This window comes from Platalea leucorodia (assembly GCF_965183815.1).
Source record: "Platalea leucorodia genome assembly, chromosome: 8".
NCBI classification, from domain to species: Eukaryota; Metazoa; Chordata; class Aves; order Pelecaniformes; family Threskiornithidae; genus Platalea; species Platalea leucorodia.
In genome coordinates, this window is record NC_138830.1 from 57,452,787 (window position 1) to 57,470,884 (window position 18,098).

Consider the following 18,098-nt stretch of genomic DNA (forward strand, 5'->3'; position numbering starts at 1 on the left):
AGAGCCTGCAGCCGGGCGTAGGGCAGTTTTATTCCCCACGGCCCCGCCTCAGCCGGCCGCCATCGTCTCCTTGACCCAGGCCAGGACGCGCTGCACGTCCACGTACACGCCGTACTTGGCGGCCGTGCAGGTCTTGTCGTAGCTGAGGATGCCGGCCGCGTACCAGGTGTCGTCGCTGGGGTCCTGCACGGCGAAGGCGCCGCCGGCGTCCCCGTAGCACGTGTCCTCCCGCAGCTCGCTCATGCCCACACAGAAGGTGGCATTGCTGAGGATGGGCTGGACCCAGTAGGACGCGTTCCGCGCCTCGTAGTACTGCCTGCACGTCTCAGCCTCTGCCACCGGCAGCATGACGTACTTCATCATGTCGGAAAAGGCAAAGGTGGCACCGCGGCCCCAGCCCGAGACATAACCCACCCGCCCCGGGTGAACGTAGTCCTTCTGGGGCAGGCAGATAGGCATCACCTCCTCTCCGAGGAGCACCTTCTGCTTGAGCTTCAGCAGGGCCAGATCCACAGCCTCTGGGTAGTCGGGGTGCAGCACCACGCGCTCGATGCCCAAGGCAGGCTGCTTCTGGCTGCCCAGGAAGAGCTGCAGCGTAGGAGCGATCTCCTCCGGCTTGGTGTTCTCACTGTGGTTCAAGTAGACGTTCATGCCCGTGGTCAGCAGCCACTGGTCGCTAATGAGCGTGGCCCCCACGGTGAGGTTGTGGCGAGTCACCAGCCGGCCCTGCCAGGGGAAGCTGCCCTTCCTAGCCAGCAGGCCCCCGATGATGCGCTGCATCTGCCTGGGGGGGTTCTTCGGCTTCCCGCACACTGCGTAGGGCAAAGCAGGCCCTGGTGAGCCCTGAGGCCAGCAGTCACCAGCTGCCTCCTGGCCACAGCAGCCCCAGGGAGCAGCACTGAAGATGGGGGTTGCGAGCAACCCCCGCAGCCTGTCACACAGACAGACAGACCGCTCACAGCCCCCCGCCCACCCTGCCCCTCGCAGCCCCGACCCCTGCTGCTCTGCTCTCACCTGGCTCGCAGACAGGCACCTCCTTGCCAGCTTCAGGGCTCACCCACGCGTGATCCTCGTCACACCTGTACGTGCCTTTGGAGGGAAACCAGAGTCAGCACCGCTGCCCTGCAAGGCAGGGAAAGGGCCCCGCAGCCAGCGAGGCGCGGAGTTACTTCTGCCTCCCCAGGGCTTGGGGGAGTGGGGGTGGCTACTCGTACCCCCAGGAAGGCGGGGGGGGGGCTGCATCATCCGGCATTGGGGCAGCCCCATGCATCCCCTGGACCCGGGGACAAGCCCCGTCCCTGGGTGCTGTGTGCATGCTGTGTGCCTCACCATCGCCAGAGCCGCGCAGCTGGTAGTACGGGTCGCAGCGGTACTTGATCAGGTGCTCCACGTAGCCATGTTCGATCTCCGCAGGCTTTGCGCAGCTCCACTCTGCAGGCAGAGGATGCTCAGCTGGCCCAGAGGACCCAGGCCAGGACATCGCCCCCACCTCCAGCGGGTCCCTCCCCAGTCCCGTCTTCCCAGCCCCACCCCTGCTCCCTGCCAAGCTGCCCCGGCTTCCTCCGCGCCCCAGTGCTCCCACCCTTGCCCTGGAAGGTACCGGTGGCAGTTGCGGTCTCCAGCACGGTCCAGGCCAGGCCAGCAATCAGCAGCACTGCAGGTCTGCCGGGAAGAGAGGGCACGCTCAGGAGAGGGCTCCTACCCCGCTGCTCCCAGCCTGTGGGCTCCACCAGGACCAATGCCCTGGCCAGGCTCATGCCCTGTCCCGAGGGCTCCCTCCCCGGGAGGGCAGGGGGCCGGCCCTGCACCCCCCGGGCTGCCCATCAGACACAGCCTGGAGAAGTCGTCTGGGCCAGACCTGGACCCCACTGTTGTGGAGGACGAGGCTGCAGCGTTGGGACCCGGAGCGCTTCCGGGCCCAGAGTGGGTCCTGCCGCAGCCCACAGCAGGGCCAGGTCCTCAGCCAGGGGAGCAGGACAGACACAGCACCACGCACACGCAGGGACACATCAGCGTCTCTCACCCCATGCTCATAGCTCCTTCTCCTCACAGCAGCCTCCTCCTGCAGGTCGATGCTGTTCAGGGCTCCCTCCTCATCCCTTTTATTGCCACCTCCCTCGTCCTGGTGCAGCCCCGTGTGCTCCAGACCTCCTGACCCTGCCATACGCGGCCAGCACCTTTCCCAGCAGGAGGAGCCCAAAAAGCCCCACCTGGCTCCCAGCCGGCCTGGCAGAGGCTCCCGGGAAGCTTGCCAAGCCCCCATGGGAAGCCAGCGTGCCAAGAGTTTCCGGGATTTTGCAGCTACAAATATGCAGGGAGGGATCTGGCTGCAGATGCTGGTGCCCTGGCACTGTGACACCAGCTGAGGTTCACAGAAAGCAGAGCCAGCCCCTGCCCCCTGCAAAACTGCCCTGTGCCACCACCTAGAGCAGTCCCTGTGGGGGCACCCGGCAGCCCGCAGGGTGCAGGCAGCCGCCCCAGCGCTGGCAGGTGAAGCCAGGACACAGAAGCTGAATGCCATCCCATCCTGTGCCTGTCTCTGCCCACAGCCGGGGTGCACCCTCCCAGCCACCCCACAAAGCTGGGGTGCAGCGGGGCTCAGTGCCGCCAGCGCCCGGGCAGCGCCGGCCCAGCTGGCCGAGGGGTGCAGCACGTCCCATGCCAGCTCGCTGCAGGCTCCAAGGGACCGCGGCCAAGCCGACCACTTCCCAGAAGCACCCACCCACCCCTTCCCGCTCAGCAGGCTCCAGCCCCACGTCCTGGCAGCCCCTGGCCCCTCGGGTGCAGGTTGTTTGTCAGCAGAGGCAAGGGCCCAGCCCAGCCTTACAGGAACTCGTAGCAGCAATCGTTGGCCAGTGCCCAGCTGGATGTGGCCGGCCAGCAGCAAGGGCACAGGGCAGAGCACATCAGCCTGCTCTGACGAGCAGAGTCTGCTTCCAGCAGGAGCACAACCAAGGGGCAGCACAGAGGGGACGGGACAGGCACCCGCTCTCTTACCCATCCCAGGGTGCCACTGTTGCAGTGAGGCCACCCCAAAACCGTCTGGGGCATGTGGGGCCAGTCCCAGCCCTGAGCCATTGAAGCCTGGCCTGCTGGGGGTCTCACCAGTGCCCCTCGGATGCTCTGCTCCTTCAGGCTCAGGAGGGACATCTGTGTTTGGTCCCAGACACTGCAGAAGAGGGCTTTCCCATCCTGTGCCAGCGTCTTCCCATCTCATGGGCACCTGTCCCCCTAAATAATGCAGGGCTTGAGATCTCTGGCCCAGCACCAGTCATACTCATGCAACCACACTTGGCACACAGAAGGCTAGGGTCCAGCACAGGACACGTCAGGGCTTGACAGCTCCACTCCATGAACCACGCCAGCACTTAGAAAGGTGCCGTGGCGTTTGATGATAGCAGGCTTAGATAGCACTGTCCCACTGCAGCAGGCTTGTCCCTCTGCAGGAGACTTGCAGGGGGAAAACAGCAACAGGCGACTCTGCCGTGGTGCCCACCCAGCAGCCTCAAGGTTAGCTCGGACAAAGGGACTGCCTGCGGGAAGGTGGGGGAAGCTGCCCCAGCCTGCCCGTGGGCACGGACCGCAGCCCACGCACCGGGCTACAGCGGCACAGGGCCATGCTCGAGGCCAATGCCGCCAGCGACTGCTGTGGCAGTGAAAGGCACTGAATGTCTCCGAGCCACAGTTGTGAATCAGCTGCAGAGCACAAGAGTGCCGTGGGACACGGTGAAACTCAAGCTCACGTTCCCACAGGTGTGACAGCCGCCTTCAGACTGGGAGAGCAGGCGCCTCCCAGGCCCTCCCCAGAGGAAGCACATCAAAACCTTGGCCAATGGACCAGGTCACCTCCCTGTTAGAGCAGCTATAAGCACCACCTGTCCGAAGCAGAGACTCTAGGAAACGGAGAGGCTGGTGCAGAAGGCTGCAGAAGCGGCTGAGCAGGTTGGTGACAGCCCTGATGTGAGCCGAGAGCCACCGAGAGCAGGGTCAGCAGTCCTGCTCCTCCTGTAAACAGGTTTAGTGAAATGCTGTGATGCAATCCTGCGCTACAAGGCGGATTGCGAGAGGCTGCAGAGGGAACACGGTGTCCAGGTCAAGCCGTGTTGCTCAAGAAAGGCCTGAGACGACCGCAGGGAGGCCAGGGTAAAGCAGCAGCCAACGCCAGAGGCACCAAAGACAAAACCAGCAGCCTCCAGAAGCGTGAACAAACAGGGCTTTTCCATAACAAGTGATGGCATAACCACAGCTGCCTCCAAACATCCACATACTGGCAACGAAGGGAAGAAACGGTGCCCAGCACCTCCCAAGGGCCCAGCAGAGGTCTCTGCAAGGGGAGCCCTGGTGAGCTTTGCAGGGATCTCTCCCAGAGCCCACTGCCCTGCAGCTTCTACCAGGAAAAGATGCACTGACTGGGAACAACACAAAGAGCTGATCCCGCTCGGCTGAGGAGTCAGGCTGCGTCCCTCCGCCCCAAGGGTGTTCCCAGAGCAGCACACAGGACCAGGTGAGCCAGACATTTATTGACACTTGGGCAGGACCCAGGGCGTGCAGGTTTCTTACAGGACCGCACGCAGAGAGGGGAGGAGGGCAGGGAGGGCAGGCCCTCCTGCGGAGGCTGCGGTGCAGGAGGACAGGGCGCCAGCCAGAGCAGGCAGCAGGGGCTGCGGGTCCCTGGCAGAAGGGACACCCAATACGCTGCTTGGCCCCCGGCTCTGGGCAGCAACACCAGGGAAGGTGTGCCCTCCACGGGGAAGCGCTGCAGCCTGAGCCAGGGCATGGGACTGCCTACAGCCTGCAGGGCTGTCCCCTCAGGGGCCTTCCTCACCGCCCAGCAGAGCCTCACCCAGCACTGCTTTCTGCTGAGGAGCCCAACCCACAGGAAAGCCAAAATATGCCCCTGGAGAGTGGCACCGGTGTGGAGGCTCCCTCCCCTGCTCCCCACCAGTGCAGCCCGAGTGTCACCCATCACTGGTCCTTCTCAGGCCTGTCCCTGCTTGGCCACAGCTCCTCCCGGCTAGACCTTAGTTCTGCAGCATGTCAGCAACGGTGATCTGCTCCGACCGCCTCCATGACGTTCTTGAAGCCCTGCTCCCTAACCAGGGACAGCGTCTGATGGCTGGGCCGACCTGGCACTGCGGCTCAGCACCACAGTACCACCGCTTGTGCACCAGCACGCGGCTCCCCAGAGCCACCCCAGGCCCAGGGGCTCCCTGGGGAGGTGCCTGGCCCCTCACTCACCTCAGCAGCTCCTCCAGTTCCCGCTTCACTGCCCCCACCACCGGCGGCCCGTGGTACACGAGCGCCGTGTACAGCTGCACAAGTGAGGCTCCAGCGCGGATCTTCTCCAGGGCATCGCGCCCGCTGCTCACCCCACCCACCCCGATGATGGGCACCCGGCCTGCGGGCAGGTGCAGGGTCAGGACAGCACGGGCGACGCCAGCACACGCCCCCAAGCCCTGCTCTGCCCCTACCTCGGGTGAGGGAGTACATCTCCCTGATGGTCTGCGTGGAGAGCTCCCGCAGCGGCTTCCCGCTGAGGCCCCCGGGCTCTGCGCGCTGCCTGCTCTGTAGGCTGCTGGGGCGGCTCACGGTGGTGTTGCTGACAATCAGCCCGTCCACACCTAGCTGAGGGGGGCAGCAGCGGGAGGACGCAGCTGCCATGAGCAGCCCCCCACTCTCATCCCCAGGCTGCCAGGCCAGGACCCCCCCAGCAAGTGCCCCGGCAACATGCCCGGGGACAAAGCAGCTGCCCCTCGCTGCCTGGACTGTCCCCAAGGCCTGGGTGACACACACAGGCCCTCACGGACTCAGAGCTACCCAGGACACCATCCCTACGGCAGCCAGAGAGCTGCAGGTCCGCCTGTCCCTTCAGAGAGGTGACTTGCCACGAGCACCCCAGCCCACTCCTCACCAGCCTCCCCTTCCCACCTCCTCACCTCGCAGATGATGCTAGCGATGTCCTGCTTGTCCTGCGCCGTGAGGTCAGGGGCAATCTTCACCAGCACGGCTGGCTTGCGCTCGCAGGGCAGCGTGTCCCTCTCCGCCAGCACCTGCAGTGGGACGCGCGGGGACACAGAGCAGCATGTGGTGGGGAAACCTCCCGCCCCAGACCTGCACGCACCGCCACAGGAGGCACAGGGGCAGGCCCCGCGCTCCCCACAGGGCGCTGCCGATGAGACGGGCACCCCTGGGGCGCACGACCCGCACAGGACCACAGTGAGCCCCGATGCCGTGGGGTGGGTGGCTCGCCGCCCCCTTGCAGGAGCAGAGCGGAGGGCAATGCCTTACTGCTCACACGCCCGTTGCTGGAGCACAGCACCCTGGTGAACCCCGTGCCAGCAGCTGAGCAGGGGACAACCTGGTGGCTCTGCACACCACTCCGGGGAGCCACCGCGCTCCTCCCTGTGCTGGAGCAAACCCACTGGTTGGAGCAGAGCAGGCGCTGCCAGGGGACAGGATGGATCCAGTGCTGCAGCTGTGGTCCAGGATGGCTGTGAGGGTCACCCACCTTGGTCAGCAGGTCCCGCAGCTCAGCCTTGCCCTGCAGGTCCCGCAGCCCTGGGGTGTTCGGGCTGGACACATTCACAACCAGGTAGTCAGCCAAAGGGCCCAGCGTCCGGACCCCAGCCACGTAGTCAGCTGCAGCATCGGTGGAGCTCTTGTTCTTGCCCAGGTTGACTCCAAGGGGCATCCCCGCTGGAACACAGACACGGCTGAACCAGGGCAGTGGGACCAACGAGCGCCCAGGGGCCAGAACACCTGACAAGGGAGGCCCCAGGACCAGCTAAAATCAAGATGGGGATAAGCAGCCCGCGTGTTTCACGGGGATGGGCCTGGGCCTGTCCTGCAGCCACAGCAGCATCAGCACAGCCGCCCCGGCCAGCACCTCCCAGCACCACAGCCTCCAGCCCGGCCACCCGGCAGAGGCTGCCCTCGGGAACTGCCCGGCTCGGGCCCCGTTGGCTTTGGCTCTCAGCAGACACGTCCTGCCCAAAGCAGCAAGTGGAGCCTCTATCGCAGAGAAAACGGCAGGAGAAAGGCGCCTGGTGACAGTCCTAAGGGGGAGAGGCTACAGCCCCCAAGATGATTCCTGCTGTTTGAATGCACCTTGCTCTGGCCAGGGCCCTCCCGTACCCGGACACTGGTGTTACACACCTTTCCTGGCCTATAGCTACCTGGGAGACCCCCAAACCCACCCTGCAGACCCCAAGAACAAAGGCTTATACGCTTGTCTCACCACCAGTGAGCCTGAGCTGCGTCTCCTGGCGGGCCCGCAGCCTGCGCTCCACCGCAGCGTGGCCGTGGCTGTTGAATCCATACCTGCACCAGAACAGACGAGGTTCGGGACTGGGCTGGCGTCCACAAGCCCTGAGCAGGGCACGGGAGAAACAGGAGGGAGACAGACGGTCTCTGCAGCTCTGCTCAGCACATCCAACCCAAGACCCACCGCAGCACAGAGCGGGGACCACCCAAGCGAACGGCCTCCCTCCGGGGGGGCGGCCTGCGGGACGCCGCGGCGCGGCCGCCCTCGGGTCCCACCTGTTAATGACCGCCTCGTCCTCCGCCAGCCGGAAGACCCTGGGTCTGGGGTTCCCCTCCTGGGGCTGGGGCGTCACCGTCCCCACTTCCACAAAGCCAAACCCCATCTTGTACAGCCCGTCCACAGCCTCGCCCTGCTTGTCGAAGCCAGCTGCCAGGCCCACCGGGTTGCGGAACCGCTGCCCGAGGACTCGCACCTCCTGCGGGGCAGGGTCACATGCTGAAGCCGGGAGCCAGGAGGGCCAGAGCCCACCGACACTGGGAGCCCACCGGCACCGGGAGCCCACCGGCACCGGGAGCAGACCCGGCCCCCTCCCCTCCCCTCCCCTCCCCTCCCCCTGCCCCGCAGGGCCTCCTCATCAGGTGCCTGCCCCGGGGCCCCACGGCTCCCGCTGGGCCATCTCCTGGACCCCGGGCCGCCCCGGGAGCCCGGCCGGGCCCCTCCGCCGGCGGGCAGAGCTCATCGCCCCCACGGACCGCGGCAGGACCGGCGTCACCCCGGGCCCCGCCGCCCGGGCCCCGCTTCCCCCCGCCCCGGCCCCGAACCCCCCCGCCCGCCCCCGCCAGAGCCGCACCAGCGCCGGGCCGTCGGGACGGGCGGGCGGCAGCAGCCCGAAGGCGGCGGCGCGCAGGGCCAGGCCGTGGGCGGCCTCGGGGGGGAGAGCGCGGAGCGCGGGCATCACCGCCGCCGCGTAGAGCCGCTCGTCGCCCGCCGCCAGCGCCGAGCCCAGCAGCAGCCCGCAGCCGCCCAGCGCCGCCGCCAGCGCCCGCAGCCGCCCCTGCGCCAGGGGGTCAGCACCGCGCCCGCGCCCCCTCCCGCCCCCTGCCCCGGTGCTGCCCGCCCCGGCTCCGGCCCCCGCCGCCCCCGCCCAGCCCGCCCCGCCCGCTCCCCATCCCGGCACCCCGCCCCGTTACCCCGTCCCGCCCGCACCCCCTCCAGCCCCCTGCCCCGGTGCTGCCCGCCCCGGCTCCAGCCCCAGCCGCCCCCGCCAAGCCCGCCCCGCCCGCTCCCCATCCCGGCACCCCGTCCCACCCGCACCCCGCACCGCCCGCATCCCCTCCCGCCCCCTGCCCCGGTGCTGCCCGCCCCGGTCCCAGCCGCCCCGCCCGCTCCCCATCCCGGCACCTCGCCCCGTTAACCCGCCCCCCCCGCACCCCATCCCGGCACCCCGCCCCGGCACCCCGCCCCGCCCGCCCCGGCCCCAGCCCCAGCCGCCCCCGGCCAAGCCCGCCCCGGCCCGCCCGCCCCCCATCCCGCCGCTGCCCGCCCCGGCCCCAGCCGCCCCCGCCCCGCCCGGCCGAGCCCCGGCTCCTCCCGGCCCCCCGCTGCCCGCCGGCCGCTCACGCGCAGCGGCGCCGCCATCCGCTCAGCCCGACACGTGGCGGGGCACTTCCGGGAGCCCGCCCAGCCAATGGAGGCGCAGCGGGACTCGGGGCACCGCCCCGGGGGCGGGGCCTGGAGCGGCCCCGCCCCGGCCCCACCCACGAGCGGGCCGCAACCGCCGCCCCCGGCGCCGAGGAACCGGACGCCGCCGCTCGCAGCCCCGGCTTTATCGGGAACCAGCGCCGGGCACCAACGGCCCAGGCGCCACGGAGGAGCCGCGCGAGGGCGTCGCGTACGCACGGGCACCGCGCTTCAGCCGCCGCCCGCGCCCGCGGAAGGGGCTGCCCTCGCCCGGGGCCAGGGCGGCGACCGGCAGCGGGGCTGGGGCTGCGCGCACGCCAGCCGCCCTCGACCGCAGCTCGCCGTACGCGCCCGGCGAGAAGGAGCCGAGGGGGAAAGCGTAGGGCGCTGCCTCCCGTGAGCAGGGACCAGAGCCCCGCCGAGCACGGCGAAGGCCGGGGAGGGCTCCCGGGGAGCCCAGGGGGAGCGAGGGAGAGCAGGCAAATGCCACCGATACAGCTGGAGCCGGGGGAAGCGCCAGCCCAATGCGCAGCTCCAGGGCCGCGCCGCGGCTCCTCGCCCCCGCAGTCCCGGCCTCCGCCCCAACTAGTCACAACTCTTACCAAAGGGACTTAATCGCCCTCCCCATCCAGGCCACCGAGCCAAGAGGGGCGGCTTGTGCGTGACGCTGCCCCCAAGACCACCGGGGAGAGGAGAAAGCCCCGTCACGTCTCAGCCCTCACCTCCCCTCTCCGCGGGAGCGAGCGCAGAGCCGCTGCGGAGGCGGCCCGTCGCGGCACCCAGGACGTCACGCGCAGCTTTCCTGCACAGCCGCCCGGACTGACGGGGCTGTTCCCTGCTCCACCTCACAAGATTCCCCACAGTTCACCTCCCGGAGCAACAAAGACTGGGAAAGCGCAGCATTTGGTTTAAGGTCAGCGGGAAGAGAGCTCAAAAAGAAGAGCGCATTAGTTTGAGGTTAATAGAGGAAACCAGTTTCAAGGGGAGTCCGTCTCACAGACAAGCGGCTGTCAGAGCTCCTGCCCCTCACGCGGGAGTTACAGCCCAGTCAGTTTTAGGTTTTCTTCTTTAGCTCCTCAAATCTCCGAGAAAGATCATCAAAGTCAATGTCTTCAGAGGCAGAGGAGTTGGCGCCGGCAGAAGCTGTCGGCAGCGTATCTGGCACAGATGGTAATTCAGGCAGCACAAAGTTATCCAAGGTGTTAGGAGCTCCGGCTTTTGGTTTAGGAGGAGGTTCCGACTTGGGCCCGGGCCCTGTTTAGAAGAAGAGAAATTTCATTTCACCTCACCATCATCACACTCTCACCAGGCCAAACAGAGCCACACAAAGAAAGGTCGTTCTACCAAAAAGCTGTACCAATGTGTTTTTCTGAACAGGAGCAGTGGCCGCGCACCTCCAGCTGCGCATAGACTCAACGGGGAAAAGCGCAAGGTTTCAGGTTTATGTGGCCGCAAGGGGCTGCAGCCACGGCAGATCTACGACGGGTGACCCTATCCTACGGCTGCACCAGACAGCAGGAGATCCCCCTCCACCGCCCGTGGCCAGCCGCCGGCGGGCTGAAGCTCCCACAGGCCTGTGCTGGCTGCACTGCATCCTGGGGATTCAACGCCCTGGGTCTCTCCATTCCAACACCTCCTAAAGACACGCGCAGGCATCACGGGCGGTCACCCAGCCGTCCAGCTGAAGCATGCAGCCAGATCCAGCACACCCATAGGCCCATCTTCTTCAGCACGCGTCACCAACGCTCCCCAGAGGACTCCATTAGATCCTCTGGGCAGAAATCCTTGCCAGAGCTGGCAAGGGTCTACTTACTCTAAAAACCCTCTCCGCCCTTATCAAGCGCTAGAGATAACAAGTGCGTTCAAAACACAGAGCAGAATCACACCGTACAAAGCAGGAGAATTTTGTTATGATCCAATTGCGATGCACGAAGCATCTCCTAAGCCTTTAGGGAGACAGACCAAGGGATAACAGCTATCTCTACAAGTCCTGCTCTGCTGTATGCAACCTCAACGCTGACATAAATACAAACCTATCTACCCTCTTAGAGCTTAATTCTCTCATCCTGTTCCTGCAGAACAATATTTACGCTGTGTAAAAATATATTATCGCTTGGAGCTGTTGCTTTCTCCTTTTATCCTGCAATGCCCTATACTCGGCCTGACGAGACAGCTTAGGCTGGAGACCCAGTACGGACTCCGAAGTCAAACTCCAGTTCTTGAATTTCCCAGTGGAAGTCTGGATCCACCCTGTTTTGAGAGGATACTCTCCATTTCTGTCAGAGTCCTCTCCAAACTCAAATCCTGCTCTCAAGATGCATCGAGATCTACACGTTGTTCGTTGTTCCCTATATATGGAAAGCTTCCTCCCAGGGACGCTGGGATCCCAAGCTAAGCACAGCCCCTAACGCCACCCTAGGTTTCCCGTACCCCTTGCCATACTCACCGGCCACCGGCGCAGAAGCATCCTTGTCAGCGTTAGGCTCGTCAATCTGGAAAAGACACCCAGTTACTACAGCTCTCTCCTACCAGGCACACAGAGTCACATAGGTGTGCAGGCGCTGCTCGTGGGCAACAGCAGCCCCATCCCTCCCCAAGGGACAGCCCCGCCCTCCAGCACACACAGAATCTGCCTCTCTTCCCAAGAAAAGGAGGCAGTGCTTCCATTTTCCTCTCCCGCCCTGTCAATCAGAGCGGCTTCACTGGCCACATTCTGGAACTGGACGAACAGAGCATATCCACTAGGAGGTCTAAAATGTTTATCAAGGACATAAGTGGGAGAAGACTGCCCTCTTCATCCACATAATCACAGCGACTGCTTCCTTTCTTTAGTAAGCAACAGATAGGTCGTTGTAACCAGTAGCAAGGTACAAAATGACCCCATCTCAGGTCTCAGTCTGGTTGGGACAAAGGCCCGCGGCATGGTCAGTTGTGCTGGTGTACCTCCTCGTTCCCCGTGGGCTGCAGTCAGTGCCATCTATCTCTACCCAGCTAACAACTGCTGCATCTGTGCCCGCATCTCCTGGACTCAAAGGCTGCTGTGCAGCCAGTGCAAGGTGTTAGCACACACAGGTGCTTGGCTACACTCAGCCCTACTCAGGATACTGCAAAAACAAGGAGCATGTCACCAAAAGCAAAATGAGAGGCATGATCACAAACCGCAGCAACAAAAACATGACAAGCATAGAAAGAGAAGACTTCAGGCTCTCCTTCGTTGTTCCCAAAGACTAAGAAAAGTCTGGGAAAGGAAGAGTGTTTAAACATACATCATCTGGGCCAGCCAAAATTTTCATCCAGGCTAACTATGAATTAGTTCAAAAGCCATAATTAAACAGACTGAAGGTGATAAACCCTTTACATTGCAAAAAAACAGAATTTGTGGACTCGTTAACTGTTTATCACCACTCTAACAATGCAGGAAAACAGATCTTGGCTTTCCTTTGCAGCCAAAACACACAGTGGAACGAGGAACTTCTCACAAGTCATCCTCCCATCACATGTGCTCAGTGATTCACCACACCCATAAGCAATGCCAAGCACCACCCCAAAAGCTCCAAAGGTTGACAGCAATGTGCTTAATGAACATTTGCCTTTCCCGTGGCTACCACTGCACTCAAAAGAGTGAGGTTCCCTCTGCTGCCTACAATGGTGATTCAGCTCAGGCACTTACAGACTCGTATGTTGGTGGGGCTGCTGGAATTGGTGGCGGGTGGATGTTAGTGAAAGGCTGGTAGGTCCCCACTGGCAGGCCACTGAAGTTCTCCTGTACAGAGAGATTACAGTCACACACCAGACCACTCACCTGGGAGAGCGACCATGGGACACAATACACCTACAGCTGCTACGGGAGTCAGAGAAAGTAGTAGTCTAAGATCAATGCAGGCAAGTATCCAATCTGATAAGAGTTTATACTAACTAGGAAAAGATTCTCAAGTACTAAGTCAGATGTAGTCACCTGGAGCAACCAGACCCAGCTAACAGGACTGTGGGCTGTTCTAAAGAACCAGCATGACTAAACATGTCTTCTTTCAAGGCATTACAAGTACCAGGACAAAAAGGGTAACACCCTGCCTTAGGCACACCTGAGCCATCTCTCCTGAGTGCAGTACCACAAACCAGGAAGGAGGTCCCTGGCTCACTCGAGCCTTTGTTACCCTTACTTGTAACACAACAGCGCCTCAAAGACCTAGACTTGGCACAAGTCCTCAGCATATTTATGCCTGGGCCTTCAGCCTGCTGATGATACTTGGCCCAGATTTTCCACACACTGCAGCATTGCTGCGACCACATTAAGACCCCAAGCCATCCCACTGTTCTCCCACTCTCCAGTCTACATGGATATCCTGTAAATGACCGAATTCAGAGAACGGTGCTCTTTTTCAGCTCCCACCTTCCACCCTCACAACAAACCATCTCCACGAGCCATTGGCCTGGTCCCCTCCCCTTGCAGGTCTGAAGGCAGGGCACTTCTGCATTTTTCTGTGCTGTTCCCACCCCACAAAACTCACCTGATTTCCTTGACTGAATCTTGGCACACTACCAGCCTACCAACTTCAAAGTGCAGCTCCAACCCCTGGTCAAAAACCTGACAGTCAGAAGACTGCCTCAGGAGTAAAGTCTGGACTCCTCTGTTCCCTGAAGGCAAAGAGGGCTGGCTGGAGAACAGGGGTAGGAACCTCCGCAGTCAAGAAGCAACACGAAGCTTCAGCTGCACTGCCAACGATTTCCATCCCGCGCAGTCTCACGGCAACACAACGGCCTTCTGACACATCAAGCTATCACATGCAGACACCTCCCCATCAGCAGGCACAGGGCTAAGCACCACAATCGGAGTCTTCCACAGGAAAAGGGAATGCTCAAAACAAAGGCACTTACCGGTCCCTTTGGAGGTGGGTAGGAGAAGGGCGGAGTTGGTGTTGGCATGGGCATAGGCATCATCACTGGCATGGGTACGATTCCATCATGACCAACCAGCGGGGCTGTAAATCCACCACCTCCTCCCCCTCCGTGGCCACCCTTCTTCACATCATCTGTGAATCCCACATCAATCAGATCTGCCTCTCCGCCTGCAGGGGCTTCAGCCTGGAGAGGACGGAAGAATTCGGCTCACCAACACATCTCTATTCTGATCACAGCCCTCTGAACAGAGGTGTAGCGTTTGTCACTGGACAACACGGACACAATGCAACACGGACACAAGGCACAGCAACTGCACAGTGATATTAACGGGAATCAGAAAGGGAACCAGACTATAGCATGACTAACTACAGCCACGTGCCGCAGGGCTTTGGGAAGGAGCAGGGAACATGCTACGTAAGGGCTGTCTAGAAGCTACCAAAGCACAATCACCACCGAGTTCGCTGCAATGCCACAGCCCTGTGCTCCGAAAGCCCGCACAGCGCTAACAGGACATGTCAGCGACTGGAACACAGAAGGGAGCTCCAGACTCGCGGGTGCCTCACTCACCATCACCACCGAGTCGGGCTCATAGGGCACGTTGTAGTTCTTGGCAATCTCGATGAGGTATCGCTCCACCAGGATCTTGGGCGGCGCCTCCACGCTCAGCTTGTGCATCAGCTGGAACACAAGGGTGCCGAGACACTCAGCGGGACCGGAGCAGCGCGGCACAGCGGAGCTCTATCCCAGCCAGGGCCACCTGCTGCGGGGAGCACAGTGCAGCCTTGGGGAGGCCTTTCCTCCCACTATGGCACTGCTGCAGAGGAGGCCGCTGGCAACCATGGGCCAGGGCTCCACGTGCTCTGCTCCTCTCCATCCATCCAGCACAGCAGGGCCCCGCCTGCCAGGGACCTCAGCACTATGCTCCCATGCTCCAAGGCAGGCAGGGCCCCAGCAGCACAGCTGGCCCACCCTACTCTGCAGTGAGCCACAGGCATCAGCCACTAGCCACAGGAAAAAGGGGCAAAAAGGCACAGCAGGCATGTCTGCTCTGCCAGCTCCAGCCGGCTGCAGCTGTCCCACCAGTTTGTTACCCTGTCATTGACTGTCCCAATCTGGTTTGTCCGGCACAGCTTCCCATACTCCTTGCTGTACTTGGCACACAGCTGGTCAGCAACCTGCAGCAGAAGAGAAACTCTGGGAATGTGCACATCCTTGCTTTCCCCCACCACACAGCACACATCTGCTGTAGCCCCTACAGCTGCCCGCCTCCCCTGCCCCAGACCTCCCTCATTTCTGCCACTGAGTGCCCCAGCTGAGCAGCCTTAGCCATCCCTGATGCTCCAGGGACACCTATACTGGTGTCTCCATCTGCAGAGCCCATAAAAACATGTCCTCTGCCTTAACGACACAGAGTCCTGGACAACGGCTTCTACCAGCTTTTGGCAGCGTCACCCCCACCCTGCACACATAACACCCCTCAAACAACCCTACTCACAATCTTCAACTCAGCCACTTCTGACTGGAGTCGTGGTGCAGCCCAAATCAGTGTAGATACTGCTTCTGCCAGGCCAGAGTCCAGCTCCCTAAGGAGAACAGAAGACAATCCTATCTCCACACCAAGCACCTAGTCTTTGCTGCCCATCCTCCATGCTGGGCTCCAGAGTCTTCTCTGCGTGGGGAAGAAAAAGGTCTCTGGAGGCCCGAGGACACCGAGACAAACAGGTGCCCTTCTGTATCCCAGGCCTGCCCCCAGCAGTACCCCTCCCTCGGCCCAGGGGGCCCGAACCCTCCCCCACAGCATACCCTCTCGGCCAGAGCTTACTTCATGGACTGAATCAAGCCAAAGCGGGCTAGCAGCAGATCGCAGTACAGCTCCAGGATCTCCATGGCCTCCACAAGGTAATCTTCACGGATGATGTGCTCCACACGAATCCTGGCACGCTCATCTTTTCCGGCTGCCAGATAATCTGCAATCTCCTTCCTTGCCTTCTGGGCCAACTCGGCTACAGCACATATCCCCAAGGCCAGTCACTGTGCTGGCAGGGGCTGCTGCCTCCGTACCTGCCCACGGTCCCCACCACGCACAAAGCCATCACGAGCTTCTCTCTCTCCTTCATCGAGCCTCTGCAGTACAAGACACTGAGCCATGGCTTGGTAGAGCCCTTGTGTCTAGGTCCTAGCACACTAACTCACGGGAGAAAGGAGAGCGGGCTTTCAGCTGCTAGAAACACTCCTACACCTTCAACTTCCCTGCCAAGTCGATCAGAACCACAGGTCTTATCTGTGTCTGGGCAGGGCAGGACAGCACAGGTGGGAAGAGCCTCCCACAGCACCCAGGCAGTTCCCCACTACGCTGTGGGCACAGAAGGCCCAGGAAAGGCCCCCCGGGGCAAACTGGCGTGTCCCTCCTCACACAGCCCACAGCTGCCACCCCATGCACCCCATAAATTGCACCCCAACACCTGCCAGGAAGGTGGACAGAGGCCTTGTTGTGGCCAGCCTGCTCCTCTGGGTACTCGCACACTGGGGCAGACCGTAAGGCCTGGGTCCAGCAAGGAAGAGCAAAGGCTACTCCATACTCGGCCCATGAAAGTACCCTGGCTTGAGAAAAATCTCCTCAAGTCTCCTGAGCCCCAAAAGTATCCTGGGTCACACCTGCCCCCTCAAATACTCACTCTTCTTTTTCTCCAGCAGTTTGAGGCGATTGATGACAAGGCGCAGGTTGACTCGCAAGCGCTCAGCCTTGAACCCAGAGCCCAACATGATAAACACTTTCTGTGGGGAAGAGGTGAAGGTGATTGGAACCGGGAGCTGTTGGTCATGCCAGAAGGACACCAGTCACTGTTTTACTTGGGAGAAAAAAAACCCAAACAATTTCTCCAAACAAACAGGTACAGGCCTGCTATTCCTGAATCTGGTTATTTACAAATGACTGGACCTACAGCACTTATCATTCCCTTTCCCAGTTCACAGCCCTGCACTTAACCAAGGCCAACAGGGAATAGAAACTTCCTGGATATTTCCATTCTGACAGACTGAATCTCGACCCCATTAACAGATGCAAGATCATAAAAAACTGGGACTACTCCATAAATAGGAACAGGCTTAGAAAACATACCCTAAAACAAGAAGGTAAAGGCCTGGGTCTATTTAATCTAGACAAGTGACAGTAGCCGCTGATGTGAATACCAGAGTACAATCAAGTTTTAAGAATGGTAGATAAACATCTACGAGCAGTGGTCTAGGAAAATGTGATTGTGACTCAGTTCAGCAAGATGAGCTTACTGAGATGGTATTTTGAGGTTCCGTTCAGGCCTAGATTTCTAAGAGGCACAAGTGGAAAAAACCCTCAGATTTCACAATAAACAGCATAGCTGTTAAAGGACACACTTTCGTGCCCTCACTTCAGAAGGTGAGGAAAGTAAACCAACAGCCTCAGCACGGGTTGCAATGTCTCTGTAAAAGTACTTGTTAAATAACTATTCTGATTAACAACAATCTATTTTAACAGATTAGTTCAAAATACAGCCATCAAGTAGCAGCCGGCTCACCAGCCATTCTTTCGCAACCATCCTTCTGTCATTCTAAAAAGTTTTGTTGCCCCCATTTCCCTGCATGAGGCTCTCAGCTACGCTGCTGCACAGAGGCTGATCCAGTTCTTCCTCCCCTGTATCTTGCCTTGCCTTCCCCTCCCTTCCTGGAGACGGGCTGCTACTCTGACCACACCGAAACTAACCTTTACTCGTACAGCAATTCGCCTCTGGCCAGGGCGGGCTCCAGGTGCATTAGTCAGCTGGCGAGACTCGCCGCGTACCTGCCCAACGGCCAGGCTTAGTTCAGAGAAGCGCGCAGGCAGCGCAGGAGACCCTGGGTGAGCCCCACCGGCGCAGCTGCGCCCTGACGGGGCTGAGGGGAGAGACCCCTCTGCCTCCCCGCTGCCGTCCCCAGCGGGGTGGCGCCGAGGGGACGTCCCACAGCGCCGGCGGGGCAAGCCCTGGGCCTGCCCTCGGCCCCGCCAGCGGGCACTCGGGGCAAGGCACCTCCCTCGCTGCCAGCACCCTCTCGACCACCAAGCGCGCCCCATCGCCCCGAGCTCCGCCGCCACAGCCCCACTCACCGGCCGCCCCTCCGCGCAGCCTTCAGCCACCCAAAATGGCGGGCGCCCAGCCGCAGCACCTCACCGCGTGCGGAGGGATCCACGGAGCTGGCACTCCCGCTCCTCACTTGGGGCACGACCGAGCTGGCGCGGCAGCTA

General features: G+C 61.8%; 3 protein-coding genes across 13 annotated transcripts; all 3 read right to left on the reverse strand.

The window, feature by feature from the left end:
- Positions 1–31: 31 nt before the first annotated feature.
- LOC309594133 (haptoglobin-like) lies at positions 32–5,124 on the reverse strand. Its single transcript, XM_082319462.1, has 6 exons — positions 3,106–5,124; positions 2,024–2,062; positions 1,601–1,662; positions 1,330–1,431; positions 1,015–1,089; positions 32–812 (listed from the first exon to the last, which is right to left on the reverse strand). Exons 2-6 carry the CDS (start codon positions 2,032–2,034, stop codon positions 49–51), a joined length of 1,014 nt encoding a protein of 337 aa, XP_082175588.1. The 5' UTR covers positions 2,035–2,062; positions 3,106–5,124; the 3' UTR covers positions 32–48.
- DHODH (dihydroorotate dehydrogenase (quinone)) lies at positions 3,213–8,243 on the reverse strand. Its single transcript, XM_082319461.1, has 9 exons — positions 8,115–8,243; positions 7,540–7,739; positions 7,238–7,320; positions 6,509–6,696; positions 5,937–6,050; positions 5,472–5,625; positions 5,239–5,398; positions 5,021–5,092; positions 3,213–3,231 (listed from the first exon to the last, which is right to left on the reverse strand). The coding sequence occupies exons 1-8, from the start codon at positions 8,217–8,219 to the stop codon at positions 5,038–5,040; spliced, it is 1,059 nt and encodes a 352-aa protein (XP_082175587.1). The 5' UTR covers positions 8,220–8,243; the 3' UTR covers positions 3,213–3,231; positions 5,021–5,037.
- A 1,593-nt stretch (positions 8,244–9,836) lies between these two features.
- Positions 9,837–18,089, reverse strand: IST1 (IST1 factor associated with ESCRT-III). Of its 11 annotated transcripts, none has more exons than XM_082319444.1 (11): positions 17,961–18,037; positions 17,580–17,657; positions 16,519–16,618; positions 15,666–15,846; positions 15,339–15,426; positions 14,935–15,018; positions 14,411–14,521; positions 13,820–14,026; positions 12,615–12,707; positions 11,391–11,436; positions 9,837–10,198 (listed from the first exon to the last, which is right to left on the reverse strand). In XM_082319444.1, the coding sequence occupies exons 3-11, from the start codon at positions 16,604–16,606 to the stop codon at positions 9,999–10,001; spliced, it is 1,098 nt and encodes a 365-aa protein (XP_082175570.1). In that variant the 5' UTR covers positions 16,607–16,618; positions 17,580–17,657; positions 17,961–18,037; the 3' UTR covers positions 9,837–9,998. The 11 variants fall into 11 exon arrangements, 10 of the variants coding, with proteins under 10 accessions (XP_082175570.1, XP_082175568.1, XP_082175567.1 ...); XM_082319442.1 differs by having other exon boundaries at positions 16,519–16,692; XM_082319441.1 differs by lacking the exon at positions 17,580–17,657 and having other exon boundaries at positions 17,961–18,089.
- Positions 18,090–18,098: the final 9 nt, after the last annotated feature.